This window comes from Rana temporaria, chromosome 5 (genome assembly GCF_905171775.1).
Source record: "Rana temporaria chromosome 5, aRanTem1.1, whole genome shotgun sequence".
Taxonomy (NCBI): Eukaryota; Metazoa; Chordata; class Amphibia; order Anura; family Ranidae; genus Rana; species Rana temporaria.
Window position 1 is genome coordinate 29,659,715 of NC_053493.1, and position 16,879 is coordinate 29,676,593.

At 44.7% G+C, this 16,879-nt stretch overlaps 1 protein-coding gene across 2 annotated transcripts in view; it reads left to right on the forward strand.

Moving 5' to 3' along the window:
* The window catches only part of LOC120939890 (serum paraoxonase/arylesterase 1-like), a 32,336-nt gene extending 16,394 nt beyond the window's left edge, over window positions 1–15,942 (forward strand). The window contains exons 5-9 of one of the 2 annotated variants that reach the window (XM_040352306.1): window positions 2,985–3,117; window positions 7,920–8,120; window positions 10,719–10,800; window positions 12,830–12,958; window positions 15,408–15,942. In XM_040352306.1, the coding sequence (XP_040208240.1) occupies window positions 2,985–3,117; window positions 7,920–8,120; window positions 10,719–10,800; window positions 12,830–12,958; window positions 15,408–15,569 (707 nt within the window). In that variant the 3' untranslated portion in view covers window positions 15,570–15,942. The remainder of the gene's footprint in view (window positions 1–2,984; window positions 3,118–7,919; window positions 8,121–10,718; window positions 10,801–12,829; window positions 12,959–15,407) is intronic. The other variant, XM_040352307.1, reaches the window with a different exon arrangement.
* Window positions 15,943–16,879: the final 937 nt, after the last annotated feature.

Sequence of the window (16,879 nt, forward strand, 5' to 3'; positions counted from 1 at the left end):
TACATATTTTTCGTAAAAAAAATATCACAATGAGCGTTTATTAATTGGTTTGCGCCAAATTTATAGCGTTTACAAAATAGGGGGTATTTTTATGGCATTTTTATTAATATTTTTTGTTACTAGTAATGGCGGCGATCAGCGATTTTTTCTCGTTACTGTGACATTATGGCGGACACTTCGGACACTTTTGACACATTTTTAGGACCATTGGCATTTTTATAGTGATCAGTGCTATAAAAATGCATTATATTACTATAAAAATGGCACTAGCAGTGAAGGGGTTAAGTATGTTCCCTGGGTGTATTCTAACTGTAGGGGGGGTGGCCTCACTAGGGGAAATTACTGATCTTCTGTTCATTGTATGAACAGAAGATCAGCATTTCTCTCCCTGACAGGACCGGGAGCTGTGTGTTTACACACACAGCTCCCCGTCCCCGCTCTGTAACGAGCAATCGCGTGTGCCCGGCGGTGATCGCGCCTGCCGGGCGCGTGCACGGGAGTCGGGGGCCAGCGGGGGGCGCGCACGCGCCCCTAGTGGCCTGCGCGAGAGCCGACGTTATATTACGTGCTCTCACGGAGGGGAGCCGACCTGCCGCCGTAAAACGACGGCGGCTGGTCGGCAACCAGTTAAGGGGGAAAATATTCTGGTCTGTAAGTGGTTACTAGGGTTCTGGGGTTTGGTTCTGAACTTTGACGATGTTCGAGAGTTCTGCCGCAAACCAAACCGTTGGGCGTTCGGGGCCAACTCTGATGGGATAGGGACAGAGTCGATACTGGGAGTCAGGAGTGCGTGAAGGAAGGATAGGGTGGTCCAAACTTTGCTCCTGTCACTTCTACTACCTGTCTCCTTGGACACAGAGAGAGACAGCAGCAGCTCAGAGAATAAGGCTCTGGTGCTTGTGCCTAGCTGACCTCCTCTACTGAGACTGCATCATGCCAGCCACTAAAAAGTTGCATTAGCTCGAGCTTGACCAATTGAACTATGTAAAAAAATAAAATAGATGGAACTCATATTTAAGTTCCGCTTTAAAGTTGAACTAAACCCCCAAAGAAAAGACTTTCTATGTTTAAAGGAACATTTAGAAATGTTAATTGTGCAAAGCCGTGCCTCTGCCAAGATGGGCGGCATCCACGCAGATACTAAAACAAGACATGGTAAACAGTAATGGGGAAAGATCAGAGCTCCACAGGCAATACTGGTGATTTGTCCTTTGCCCTTCATGCTGTTATTTGAGGACAGCTTCCACCTTCCAGAGTTCAGTTTCTCTTTAAAGGATAGCTAGCTGCCTTATATCATACAACCTGGACTCTGTCTATAAAGGTGTACTTGCAATGCAGCAAAGATAAGCTTCATCATGTAGAATGAATGATCTAATGGGCACAAAGCCATAACGTTTCAGTACGAATATCAATGTTCAAAGCTAAAGGCCATCAGTCAGTCACTGGAATCTAGGACAAAGTATGGTGTTGAAACAATTTATGCTGATAAGAGCGTGCAAACTGATCCCTGCTGAACCCCAGCAATCTTCCAACTGATCTTTGTATCCCTCATTAATATTCACCACTTCTTACTTCTCTCCCTGACTCTTCTAAACTAATCATTACAAACAGAAGCCAATGCAGAGTTGCTGCTTGTAGTAAGAAATCATAATTCTTGTTTAAAGCGGTGGTTCACCCTAAAAACGACTTTCCCCTATTACACTGCCCCCCCGCATTACAATACGATTATGCCTTTAATTTTTTTTTTGCTGCTGTACATACCTGGGTACAGCTATTCACCCGTGTCCTCCGGGTTGCGAGTCCCGCGGGAGTGGGCGTTCCTAACATGGCGGTGATTGACGTTTTGACTAAAAAATGAGCTCCCCCCCGTCGCGTAAGCCGCGTCACGACTGGCGAAAAGGAGCCGAACGGCGATGCGCAGGCGCAGTATAGCGCCGACTCGCCGTTCGGCTCCTTCCGCCAATCGTGACGCTGCTTACGCGACGGGGGGAGCTCGTTTTTTAGTCAAAACGTCAATCACCGCCATGTTAGGAACGCCCACTCCCGCGGGACTCGCAACCCGGAGGACACGGGTGAATAGCTGTACCCAGGTATGTACAGCAGCAAAAAAAAAATTAAAGGCATAATCGTATTGTAATGCGGGGGGGCAGTGTAATAGTGGAAAGTCGTTTTTAGGGTGAACCACCGCTTTAAGTCTTCTGAGAACTGAACAGTAATTGACTATTGCTATTGACAAATATTCAAATACTAATTCTCTCATTAATACTGACAATAGGGCACTATTCCTCCCACTGATGCCAATGATGGGACACTATTCCTCCCACTGATACCAATGATGGGACACAATTCCTCCCACTGATACCAATGATGGGACACAATTCCTCCCACTGATACCAATGATGGGACACAATTCCTCCCACTGATACCAATGATGGGACACAATTCCTCCCACTGATACCAATGATGGGACACAATTCCTCCCACTGATGCCAATGATGGGACACAATTCCTCCCACTGATTCCAATAATGGGACACAATTCCTCCCACTGATACCAATGATGGGACACAATTCCTCCCACTAATACCAATGATGGGACACAATTCTTCCCACTGATACCAATGATGGTGTACTATTTATTCCACTAATACCAATGATAGAACACTTTTCCTCCCACTGATTACAATGATATGGCACTATTCCTTCCGCTGATATCAATGATGGAAAAAAAATGACTTTTGAGTTTAATACTACCCTTAATACAAAACTGTGTTGTGCCGCCCTCTACAGGGTGGTGAAATACCTCAAATGGTACACATTGCATGCTTCCAGTAGGTAGAGTCAGGATGGAATCAATTTACAGACCAAAGGATTTGCAGACCTGTGGATATTTTTGTTATTTATAACACAGTATGTATTGGTTGGTCAGGAATCAGGCGTTGGTCTTTAGAAAACTTATCTGACCTCTATTTTTCTTTCTTTTAGATGGCACGGTCTATCTTTTTGTCGTGAATCATCCAATTCCTGATTATAATAGCTGTATTGAAATTTTTAAATTTGATGAGAAGAAAAATTATCTCTTACATCTGAAGACCATTAAACATCCATTATTGCAAAGGTACTGACAATGATCCAAAATGACAACAACATTCCAAACAAGAATGAAAAAAAACAAAAAAAATAAAAGAGGGTATATTTATTTATACTGTTATTTGTAGTGGATGTGCCATCCCTAGGGCCTGGACTCACTATATCGAATTTGAGGGGTGGATAGTTCTTTAAAGGGTAACTCAACTTTTGTGATTTTTTTTTATTGCAAATAAAAAAAAAACAATATAGCATATACAATTGCGACTCAAGTCATAGGCCCCTTCACACATACGGATCCCCAGATCCCGCCCCCCCCCCCATGTGAATGGGTATCGGGTACATCGTACCCCTACCCATTCACCCCAAAAACTAGTTAAATGTAAAAAGAAACAAGAGCCGGTTTTTGACAAGTCCTTTATCAAAGAAATTGCTCTGAGCCGTCTTCTCCCCAAGCTGTCTTCTCTCGGTGCTGTCTTCTCCCCGTGCCGTCTTGTCCCGGGGCCGTCTTGTCCCGGTGCCGTCTTCTCCCGGAGCTGTCTTCTCCTGCACTGCTATCTTCCTCCTCGCCGCCTCTGTCTTCTTTCTCAACGCCAGTTACCCACTAAAAACAAAAAAGCCGCTCTTCTCCTGAGGCGGTCTTCCTCTGTTGTGTTATCCCCCCGCTGTCTCACATCTCTTATATAGCCATGGGGCGTGGCCATCCGATGACGTCACCCAGAGAGCTTGCCCCTTGTGATGTCATCAGATGGGGGCTATATTTTAAAAAAAACACAATGTTCTTTTTGCAATTTCTTTTTGCCGGCAATTTTTTTTTTCACATTCAGCTGTCAGCGGGAAGCCTGCTGACAGCTGATGACTCATCGTATGCTAGCTTCCCGGCCCCATACTTAGCAACCAGCTAATATACAGTGGCCCAGATTCAAGAAGCACTTGCGCCCGCGCAACCATAGGTTACGCAGCGCAAGTGCTTACTTGCTCCGGTGTAACGAGTGCTCCTGATTCAGGAACCTTGTTACACCGACTGCAGGCTAAAATCTGCGCGGCATTTTAGGCAGATTTTAGGCTGCATTCTTGCGGGGGCAGCTAGGGGGCGCTCCCATTGTGTATCAGCGTGTAGTATGCAAATTGCATACTACCACTGATTCACAAGCTTGCGCGGGCCCCGCGCAAGCCAGGTACGGAGTTTCCGTACGGCTACTTTTAGCGCAAGGCTGCCCCTTCTAATAGTAGGGGCAGCCAATGCTAAAGTATAGCCGGCCTTCACGCGCCGTGAAATTTGAATTTCACGGCGTTTGCGTAAGTGAAACGTGAATGGCGCTGGACGCCATTCACGTTCACTTAGAAGCAAATGACGTTCTTGTGACGTCATTTGCCGCAATGCACGTCGAGAAAGTTTCCCGATGGAGCATGCGCTGTACGCTCGGCGCGGGAGCGCGCCTAATTTAAATGATTCCCGCCCCCGGCGGGATCATTTAACTTGCGCGCGCTTACGCCGGGCAAATTTGCCGGCGCGCCCTCGCAATTCACGGAGCTACTGCTCCGTGAATCGAGGGAAGCGCAAAATATTTGCGGGGGCGCAGGGCAAAATCGTTGCCCTGCTCCCCCGCAAATATCGCGCAATTCTACTTGAATCTGGGCCAGTGTGTTTAAAGAGGGGAAAAGGGGGGGTTTAAAGACGGATGTCAGCGGATTGGATGTAAGTGGATGTCATCCGCTAACATCTGTTTTTTTGTCCGTTTTTTTTTTTTTTTTTTTATCCGTTCAAAAAAACAAATGTTGACGGAAGTGGATGAAAACGGATGCTAATGAATGATCATCCGTTTTTTCCATAGGAACGCATGTCTGCTTTTTTATCCAACACACTACAACCCACCTCAAGATAGTGTTGTGGTGTGAACAGGGCACATAGAACTCAATTGTTTTTTGTGTGCCCTGGTGTGAAGCCTGTATTGATCTATGCAGATCATCACAACTTATCTGAACTGGTGTAAACAAGCACCTTAACAGTGGGTGGGCAGCAAAAACCCCCATAGTCAGACAAGTCAACTCCTAAACCAGGATCAAAAACACACATAGCTAGATTCACGTACCTGTGCCTAACGTTAGGCAGGCGTAGCGTATCTCATATACGCTACGCCCCCGTAAGTTAGAGAGGCAAGTGCTGTATTCACAAAGCACTTGCGTCCTAAGTTACGGCGGCGTAGCGTAAATCGGCCGGCGTAAGCGCGCCTAGTTCAAATTGTGAAGAGGTGGGCGTGTTTTATGTAAATAAAGCATGACCCCACGTAAATGACGTTTTTATAAAACAGCGCATGCGCCGTCCGTGGACGTATCCCAGTGCGCATGCTCCAAATTACGCCGCAAAGACTCATTGGTTTCGACGTGAACGTAAATTACACCCAGCCCCATTCACAGACGACTTACGCAAACAACGTAAAAATAAAAAAATTTGACGTGGGACCGACGTCCATACTTAACATTGGCTGGGCCAGCTTTTTGTTGGACTAACTTTACGCCTGAAAACGCCTTACGTAAACGGCGTATCTTTACTGCGACGGGCAAGCGTACGTTCGTGAATAGGCGTATCTCGCTGATTTACGCATTCTAGGCGTAAATCAGCGTAGACGCCCCTAGCGGCCGGCCTAAATAGACAGCTAAGATACGACGGCGCCCGCAGTCGTATCTTGGCTAGATTTAAGTGTATCTCATTTTGAGAATACACTTAAATATACGACGGCTTAGATTCAGAGTTACTATCTACTGATACGCCGGCTTAACTCTTTCTGAATCTGGCTAATAGAAGTGTTTCTGGCTACCAAAGGTGACAACAGACACCTCTTAGTGCTTTCTCTTGGTCAGCCAGCCATTCTCAACCAGGGTTCCACGGGGGTTGGTAGGTTGAGCTGTGGCTGATTGACCTCTCATTTTATGGTTGCTGCATAGTCCCAGGGTTCACTTAACTTGGTACAGCCAGTTGCATGAAGGCAATGATCTTTTTTGGATGTCTGTAGGGTATGTATTTTGACGACCACTGTAATGCCGCGTACACACGATCGGACATTCCGACAACAAAACCGTGGATTTTTTTCCGACGGATGTTGGCTCAACCTTGTCTTGCATACACACGGTCGCACAAATGTTGTCAGAAATTGCGATTGCCAAGAACGCGGTCACGTACAACACGTACGACGGCACTAGAAAAGGGAAATTCAATACCAAGTGGGCACCCTTTGCGCTCCTTCTGCTAATCTCGTGTTAGTAGATGTATGGTGAGAGATGATTTGCATTTATATGTCATCTGCTGCTGTTCCTGATCTCTCGGAGTCTCGGAGAAATCAGTTTGTCAGAACTATGTGTGAATATCAGCAGCAAAACAACTTCCTTATTCTAGCATTATAAAGAAGAAGAGAATGCGCTGCATTAAAAAGATGAAAACATTTGCAGCGTGACGAATGTGCTATCTTCATTACGAACGCTAGTTTTACTAGACTGAGCGCTTCCGTCTCGTACTTGATTCAGAGCATGCTTGGAATTTTGTGCGTTGGAATTGTCTACACACGCTCGGAATTTATGACAACTGATTTTGTTGTCGGAAAATTTGAGATCCAGTTCTCAAATTTTTGTTGTCGGAAATTCAGCAAATGTCCGATGGAGCCTACACACTGTTGTAATTTCAGACAACGAGCTTCCATCAAAACATTTGTTGTCGGAAGTTCCGAGTGTGTGTACGCAGCATAAGAGTTGCATTCTACCTGCTGACCACCAATGTAAGGAGCATCTTTTTCACTGACCACCAATTATTTGACTTTAGCAAGGGTTCACCGGACCTGAAAATTATTTTAAGGGTTCTTCGTGGATAAAGAAGGATGAAAAGGGCTGTTCTAGACCTTTACCTACAGTATTTCCTTTAACAGCTTGCCGACCAGCCGCCGTCGTTTTACAGCGGCAGGTCGGCTCCCCTGCGCGAGGGCCCGTAGCTATACGTCGGCTCTCGTGCAGGCCACTATGGGCGCGATGCGCGCCATGCGAGGCGCGCGCGTCCCCTGCTCTCCCCCGACTCCCGTGCGCGACGTTGTATAAACAGAAGATCAGTTATTTCCCCTAGTGAGGCCACCCCCTACAGTTAGAACACACCCAGGGAACATACTTAACCCCTTCCCCGCCCCCTAGTGTTAACCCCTTCACTGCCAGTGGCATTTTTATAGTAATCCAATGCATTTTTATAGCACTGATCGCTATAAAAATGCCAATGGTCCCAAAAATGTGTCAAAAGTGTTCGAAGTGTCCGCCATAATGTCGCAGTACCGAAAATAAATCGCTGATCGCCGCCATTACTAGTAAAAAAAAATATGAATAAAAATGCCATAAAAATACCCCCTATTTTGTAAACGCTATAACTTTTGTGCAAACCAATCAATAAACGCTTATTGCATTTTTTTTTTTACGAAAAATATGTAGAAGAATACGTATCGGCCTAAACTGAGGAAAAACATTTTTTTTTTATATATTTTTGGGGGATATTTGTCATAGCAAAAAGTAAAAAATATTATTTTTTTTCAAAATTGTCGCTCTATTTTTATTTATAGCGCAAAAACTAAAAACCGCAGAGGTGATCAAATACCACCAAAAGAAAGCTCTATTTGTGGGGAAAAAGGACGGCAATTTTGTTTGGGAGCCACGTTGCACGCCCGCGCAATTGTCAGTTAAAGCGACGCAGTGCCGAATCGCAAAAAGTGCTCTGGACTTTGACCAGCAATATGGTCCGGGGGTTAAGTGGTTAAGAAAAATCTTTATGTTAAAAAAGTTAGTCATCTTTTTTTTTTTCTACAGTGTGAATGATATTGTCGCTGTTGGACCGGAGAGCTTTTACGCCACTAATGATTATTACTTTGAGAGTGTACCTATGAAAATTGTAGAGGGTTTCTTTGGATTAAAGTGGACAAATGTGGTATACTACAGTCCTAGGAATGTCCGAGAAGTGGCTCCGGGACTCTACAGTGGCAACGGTATTGCCATATCAAACGATAAAAAGTATGTACTCTTTTATTATTTCACTAGTATGGGTAAGTGTGCAATCTCTTGTTATTGGTCAAAACTATTTAAAGTGGGAGTGAACTCCCTTGGTTGATATCTACCTATAGGTAAGTCTATAATATGGCTTACCTATAGGTAGTGTAAGTATCTCCTAAACGTGCCCCGTTTAGGAGATATTTACTGCACATGCAGTGAGTGACATCACTGGCGCATGTGCTCTTCAGAGCCCTGTGTCATGAACTGCGACTCCCGTGCGAATGCGCTGAAGTGACGTCATTGTGGACATTCACACAGCCAGAGTCCGCGAACCCGGAAGGAAGACGGGTGAAAATGGAAGCGCCTGCAGCTCTGACATTTCGGAGCTGGAAGGACTTTGTTTTAAGGTAAGTTTAACACAATGTACTAGTATGTAATGCATACTAGCACATTATGACAATAATTTGCAGGGGCTCACAAAAAAAGAAAAACGTCCAGCGGTTTACTACCGCTTTAAATAAATATTATATTTGCTGTCTCTACTAGTACTCAGAAAATCCCATAAAATTTCGGACAGGTTGAAAAAATTCTGTTCAAATATTCGTGTCCATGTTTTCTGTAAATGAGAGCAGAGTGCCTCTAAAAATATATATTTTTTTATTATTGTAAAACAGACATAAGTTAAAGGGTCACTAAAGGATTTTTTTTTTTTTAAGCTAAATAGCTTCCTTTACCTTACTGCAGTCCTGGTTTCATGTCCTCATTGTTCGTTTTTGCTCTGATGTTGCTGTAATACTACTCTGTTCTGGACACTTCCTGGTTGTCTGTTTCCTGATCACCACTGTACTGGGAGATTCTAGTTTCGTTTTCCTAACCATCACTCTCTATGGCTCTGTCCAGCACAGAGGCATTAAATTACATGCAAAAACTAAGCTAGCTGCAAAAACGAAAGTGAAACTAGAGTAAGGTGACCAGATTTTTAAAATGAAATCCGGGGACATATTTTTTCTTTACTAGTAATGGCAACAATCAGCGAATCTCTGCCCATCGCCGCCGCCTCACAGCCTCTCAAGTCTTACTCTTCGGGCCCCGGCTACTACTGGATGGGGAGCGGAGGAGGATCACTCCGCCAGGGAAGGCAAGGAGATAGGCAGGCAGCTGGCCAGGATTTGAGCCAAGGCAGAAGAACATGCGAGCGAAGCTGAATGGGCATGCGCCCGAAACTAAAGAAATATTCCCTCCGCTCCGACCAGCACGTGATCATCATGATTGATTATTATCTATTTTTAATCGTTTTTAAAAGGAATCAGCTAACTATTATGTTTCTATACCCTGTAAACCAGGGGTGCCCAACCTTTTGAATAGCGAGGGCCACTTAAGCAACTTGGTAACCAGTCGCGGGACACAATGAGCGGAGCGGGCAGATGACAGGTCACGGCTACTCTATGGGCCCTCTGATCTGCCCAGATGGAAGGGGACAAATTCCCTTCTGTTTTTTGGATTGGAGGTAGGTGAGCGTAAATGGACATCTGTCGCTCTGTAGAGGTGAATTGAGGGTCCCATTTGGTCGGGCTGATCATGTGAAAAGGGCCTGTCTGCTTTCAACTGATGTGCTGTGGTTTGCCCACACTGCGGGTGCAGCGTAGTGCACTTGTGTCTATCCTGCGGGTTAGCTGAACTTTGCCATAGACTCCTTCTGTGGCAAAGCCGGCGCTGTAGAGGAAACATCAGATTATGGGTTTCTGGTCTGCAGCCGTTTTCTTCCTCTACCACCAGCTTCATTCACAACACTGATGCTGTGGTATGGCAAATCGGCAACCTGCGATCTGGGCTTGCCAACCCGCTATTCCAGAGCAGGAGGTCGCGGGCCACATCAGAGGGCTCCGCGGGCCACATGTGGCCCCCCGGGCCACTGGTTGGCCACCCCTGCTGTAAACAGTCATTTCAGCAAAAAAAAATTTTTCCTTTAGTGACCCTTTTTAAGCTTTGATAATTATCTGATTAGGATCATGTAAATTTACTCAGCCTTGGCGGCAAACTGCCTTAAAGTTGAATTAAAGTGTAACTAAAGAGAAAACAAGGCGATAGAAAGGGAGCTCCAGCTGGCAGCCCCAGCTCTGTTACTGTGTGCTTTGTGAAGGGGCAGTGTTCGTTCCCTCCAATCAGCTCTCAGAACTCTCATCACTGAGCTCTGCAGTGTGTATTTTTAGTTCTCCGCCCACTTTTTTCTGACAGCTCAGACAAGCTTTCAAAATTCTGGACTTTAAATGTAGAGAAGGGAAAACTGCAGACAAACAGGTATAACTTATGTAGGAGGATTTGTTTCATCTCTGTGTATCACCTGAGACCAGTTACTTTACTGGGTGTAAATAAGAGTTTTCAGCCACTTTATTGTAAAAATTGGAGATTAGGTTTAACCAACTCTCCCTTCCCAGCTCCAGGACAACAACTGTTGGGGACAGTGCTGGAGAGGAGGTGAGGATAGTAGCTAAACCTGCTTTCTTATTTTACCTACTGCTGGGGGGGTTTAAAAAAAAAATAGCCTGGAGTAGTGTTTTATTAAGTAAAAATTATAATAATTTTTGTTTATTTACACTATATATTTGCTTATCTTTTAAGATTTATTTATGCTGTTGATATCATGGCTCACGCAATCAAGGTCTATGAAAAACATGACAACTGGTCCCTAACCCTTGTAAAGGTAATCACTTTTTATACTGTTCAGTGTTATTCTCTCTCTCTCTCTCTCCTCTTTTCTCTCTCTCTCTCCTCTTTTCTCTCTCTCTCCTCTTTTCTCTCTCTCTCTCCTCTTTTGTCTCCCTCTCTCCTCTTTTCTCTCTCTCTCCCCTCTCTCCTCTTTTCTCTCTCTCTCCTCTCTCCCCTTTTCTCTCTCTCTCTCTCTCTCTCTCTCTCCTCTCTCCTCTTTTCTCTCTCTCTCTCCCCTCTCTCCTCTTTTCTCTCTCTCTCTCTCCCCTCTCTCCTCTTTTCTCTCTCTCTCTCTCTCTCTCTCCTCTCTCCTCTTTTCTCTCTCTCTCTCTCTCTCTCTCTCCTCTCTCCTCTTTTCTCTCTCTCTCCTCTTTTCTCTCTCTCTCCTCTTTTCTCTCTCTCTCTCTCTCTCTCCCCTCTTTTCTCTCTCTCTCCTCTTTTCTCTCTCTCTCTCTCTCTCTCTCTCTCCTCTTTTCTCTCTCTCTCTCCTCTTTTCTCTCTCTCTCTCCTCTTTTCTCTCTCTCTCTCTCTCTCTCTCTCTCTCTCTCTCTCTCTCTCTTTTCTCTCTCTCAAATTCAATTTAAAAAAAAGTTTTATTGGCCAGACCATTACATTTTGGCATTGCCAAAGCAATTGGGGAATTATTAAAAGGTAACTTCACTTTTGTGGGGACAAAAAAACAGCAAAGGAAGAAAAAATAATATAGTGTATACAATTGCGACGCAAATCATATTGTAATTGAATGTTATTAAAAATGACCTTTCGCTGTAATTTTCTGAAAATGCAATATGGCTACTTGGAGGTGTTCTGTACATAATGTGTATTGACCACTCCCCAGAAACATAATTTTTTGCTTGAGAAGAACTAACCACAGATCTTCTGTGGATGTTGGCTGCCTCAAATCCTTCTGTCTCTTCGTGTAATCGCAGACAGGCTCCATGATGGTGAGATCAGGGCTTTATGGGGGCAAAACCATCACTTCCAGGACTCCTTCTTTACACTGAAGATAGTTATTGTGACAGAACCCACTGTCACTATGTGTTTTGGAAGGGACTGCGGGCGGGCCTCTCACCCGCAGATTATGGCCCAGAAGAGACTGGAGACCTGGGGACAAGCTGGCATTGAGATAATGTAATGCTACATCCCTTCTCCCCCCCCCCCCCTCTTGTTGCTGTGTCTAATTGTGTTGGTAAATGGCACATAGACAATGGTCTGGAATGGAGACATCTCTCCGCAGGGGATGTGTATTGAGAGGCTGCCTGCTTACCATAATCCCTTTGGGGTAGATCCACGGAGCGAGTACGCCGGTGTATCTACTGATACGCCGGTGTACTTTCAAATTTCCTGCGTCGTATCGTTGTTTTGAATCCTCAAAACAAGATACGACGGCTTCTGGGTTAGATCCGACAGGCGTACGGCTTCGGATCTAAGATGCAATTCTTCGGCGTCCGCTGGGTGGCGTTCACGACGTTTTCCGCGTCGGGTATGCAAATTAGCTATTTCCGACGATCCACGAACGTACGAGCGGCCGGCGCATTCTTTTACGTTGTCTGTAGTCGGCTTTTTCCGGCGTATAGTTAAAGCTGCTATTTCGTCGCGTATAGTTAGACTTGCCATGTTAAGTATGGCCGTCGTTCCCGCGTCAAAATTTTAATTTTTTTTTTTTTTGCGTAAGTCGTCCGTGAATGGGGATGGACGTAAGTCACGTCTAAGTTTAAAAAATGACGTCCTTGCGACGTCATTTCGCGCAATGCACGGCGGGAAATTTAGAAACGGAGCATGCGCAGTTCATTCGGCGCAGGGACGCGCTTCATTTAAATGAATCAAGCCCCCTAATCGCCGATTTGAATTCCGCCGCCAGTGGGGGTTTTGTCCTACCCCCCTGAAAAAAAATGGAACACCAGCCGCCACGCTTTCCCTCCCTCTTTTACGACTCTTTTTCTCATTCTCTCCTTGTTACTCTCCTGTATGTTCATGGATATAAAATACAATATTATATTTCCTTCTTTTTTTTTTCACACCAGGCAGTTGACGTAGATACTTGCCCAGATAACCTGTTTGTGGATCCAGTTACAGGGGATATCTGGACAGGGGCACATCCAAATGCATATAAAGTGTTCTTTTACAAAGATGAAGATCCCCCTTTATCAGAGGTTAGTGAATAAATTATAATATATTAAAGGGTTTACTCCCTGCACTCTTTAACCACTTAACGTCCGCTGCACGCCTATATACGTCCGCACAATGGCACGGACAGGCAGAAGGGCGTATATATACGCCCTTGCCTTCTAGCGGGTGGGGGGTCCGATCGGGACCCCCTCCGCTGCGTGCGGCGGGCGGGATCCCTCGGGGAGCGATCCGGGACGACGGCGCGGCTATTCGTTTATAGCCGCTCCGTCGCGATCGCTCCCCGGAGCTGAAGAACGGGGAGAGCCGTATGTAAACACGGCTTCCCCGTGCTTCACTGTGGCGGCTGCATCGATCGAGTGATCCCTTATATAGGGAGACTCGATCGATGACGTCCATCCTACAGCCACACCCCCCTACAGTTGTAAACACACACTAGGTGAACCCTAACTCCTACAGCGCCCCCTGTGTTTAACTCCCAAACTGCAACTGTCATTTTCACAACAAACAATGCAATTTAAATGCATTTTTTGCTGTGAAAATGACAATGGTCCCAAAAATGTGTCAAAATTGTCCGAAGTGTCCGCCATAATGTCGCAGTCACGAAACAAATCACTGATCGCCGCCAATAGCAGTAAAAAAAAAAAAATTAATAAAAATGCAATAAAACTATCCCCTATATTGTAAACACTATAAATCTTGCGCAAACCAATCGATAAACGCTTATTGCGATTTTTTTTACCAAAAATAGGTAGAAGAATACGTATCGGCCTAAACTGAGGAAAAAAATTTTTTTATATATGTTTTTGGGGGATTTTTATTATAGCAAAAAGTAAAAAATATTGAATTTTTTTCAAAATTGTTGCTCTATTTTTGTTTATAGCGCAAAAAATAAAAACCGCAGAGGTGATCAAATACCACCAAAAGAAAGCTCTATTTGTGGGGAAAAAAGGACGCCAATTTTGTTTGGGAGCCACGTTGCACGACCGCGCAATTGTCTGTTAAAGCGACGCAGTCCCGAATCGCAAAACCTGGCCTGGGCATTTAGCTGCAAAATGGTCCGGGGCTTAAGCGGTTAAAAAAAAGAAAAAAAATCTGTATATATATATTCCGTTTGTTAAGGGGCTAGCTTAGACCTAAAATACTAGTGTGTATATTAAAATACCAATACAAAGTACAAATCCGTGCAATTTCCCTTTCCTCCCTGTGACCCCAAGTCTTTGGGCCATTCTTGGGACACTGGAGGGTCCTCTTTATCTTAGCCCCCCCTCCCGGCTCTGTCCAGTCCATACTGATGTAGTTAGTAGTGCAGACAGGGCCGCCATCAGGGGGGTACAGGCAGTACCCGGAGGTCCCCAGGGGCCCGAAAGGCAACCTCCTTTTTTTTAAGGGGCCCGGAGGTCCCCAGGCCCCCGATGGCAACGCCCCTTTTTTAATTTATTTTTTATATTTTTTTATATATATATATATATTTTTTTTTATTAAAGGGGCCAGAGGTCCCCAGGACAACCCCCCCCCCCTTCTTTTTTTTTTTTGTTCGTCAGCACCCCGATCAATTCGTGGCACCCCCCTTAGCAGCAGCGGCACCCCCCCCCCCGGTTCTCTGCTCCAGGGGGCCCATGCCTGAAGCTGTGTAAGGGGCCCCATAATTCCCAAAGGCGGCCCTGAGTGCAGATGCAGTGATCTCAGTGCCACTCTTTGCACCAATACACTGTGATTGAAGGGTACTGTGGTATGGCCTCCTCAGTAGAGGGGACATGACACACAGTGGAGTCATCAGTTTTGTGGATTTAATTACATTGAATGTCATCCAACTCAGAAAATAAAAATGTAGCCCAGAGTTAGGCTTTAAAATAACATCCATACAAACGTTCATCCAAGGCATGATAATCTTTATTAAAGATCTGTTTCTGACAGTGTGTGTTTACCCTATAGCAGTGGTCTCCAAACTGTGACCCTTTGCTTGCTTTTATCCAGCCCTTGGAGCACGATTTTCATCCACTAATACCAACAATAGGGCATAATCACCCCCCCCCCCCCACTGACAGAATTCTTCCCAATAACACCAAAGATGGGGCACAATTCTTCCTCCCAATTACACCAACAATGAGGACCAATGTCCCCAACAATGGGGCACAAATCCTCCCAATGACACCAGCAATGGGGTGCTATGCCTCTCATTGACACCAAAGAAGGGGCATTGTTTATTCCCACTGACATTCGGGACCTTTTCTACTAACAATGCCCACAATCCAGTCCCCCTTAAGTCTGAAGGACAGTAAGCTGGCCCTTTGTTTAGAAGGTTTGGAGACCTGGTTCTATAAAATTTAATCATTCTAAAACACTGAAAGGAAGAATGTCACTGTGTTTATATTTAATTACTTCTTTAGACTCTTTCATAAATTAGGTGTTTATGCTGCTTTTATGACAGAGAAGCAGAATGAAGAAATAATAGAAGCTGTATTGATTTTGCAGGTTATCCGTATACAGAAGATTCACTCAGATCACCCGATAGTGACCCGGGTTTACGTCAATAACGGCTCAGTGATTCAAGGGTCATCCATAGCCGTAGTGTACAAGAAGAAGCTGATTATAGGGACCATATTCCACAAAGCTCTGTACTGTCAGCTGGATTAATGAACCACCAGGACCTGAAGAAACTATCCGACATAGATAAAATAAAATAATACATTTTTGGAAAATAATTTTCTTTGTGTTTCAGAAATCATTTTGAGAAGTGGAAAGTTCCTGGGGGGAGGGGGTGGATTTGCAGAGACACACTCAGAGAAGGGCAATAGAATCTACATGCAGTGTGCAATGTGTATTAGAATGTTACTATTAGCTTGCAATTTCTTGTGCAAATGCCCCCTCTAGTGGTAAGTGGTAACATTGCACCAATGTCTAAAGTATGGCTAAAAGCTCCTGTCTAAACAGGTACCAAATCCAGTTACTATGTGATGCACAACCCTCATAAAGTACAATAAAACAACAAAAAATGTCCTTTACCTTCCCACATTCTCCTTCATTTGTGTCTCATTGTCACTGCCACTCACAGTGGGAGGGCTTCAGTAACAGAGGCAGTATTGTCAATCGAGAAAGCATTGGACAGGACTAGATGTGGCCAGCTGCCTACTGACTACCTACAGACTTGTGAATCAGTGACCATGTTGGTGGCCATGCCCTCTGCAACATTTTATATTCCACTGTAGTGCAAGAAGACACAGCCTACAGGGAGGTGACAATACTGCTCTGAATTTAGGAGCAGTGCTGTATTGTTGCCACACTATCACAGGAAGCTACGTTAGGTGGACCTGACTGGCAGGCTTAGAAGGTATTTGTGAGTTTGCAGGGGGGTTAGGAGAAGGCTGTAGTTGCAGATGCACTTATGATTAAGTGCTGCAGCACATATTTATTTTTAATGGGAGGCCATAGTTCTACTTTCAAAATTCAGACGTAGGTTAAATGTTAGTCAATAGAAGTTGCTATACTTCAGTGTTTCCAAAAATCATTCAACATACAGAGCAGTATTAAAATAACTAACATGGACAAGCCAACAGTCGATCAATTATATGTTCTGAATGTAATGTAAAGACTACAGATACACCTTGTGACGAGACCCCTTTGCTCGCCTGGTTCTGCTCTCCCGACACTCCTCTGCTACTATTGAGTCAGCTTGCAGATTGCAACGTCTGATGGTCCAGTCATCCAAGGTTCCGGGATCCGAACTACAGCTATGTGCCGTTCAGACCCATTAAGAACAAACACCAGGCAGGCTGTATGTAAGTTCAAACAGGATTCTTTATTTTCAAGTACACAGTACACTTTTATACAGAATTTGGAACATCCCACTCCCAACAACCGCTTTGGTCAATTGTAAAGTATATGCAGTCCTCACTCAGGTCCTCCTTAATCATGCAAATGAGGACTTGAAATAGTCAACAGGGATT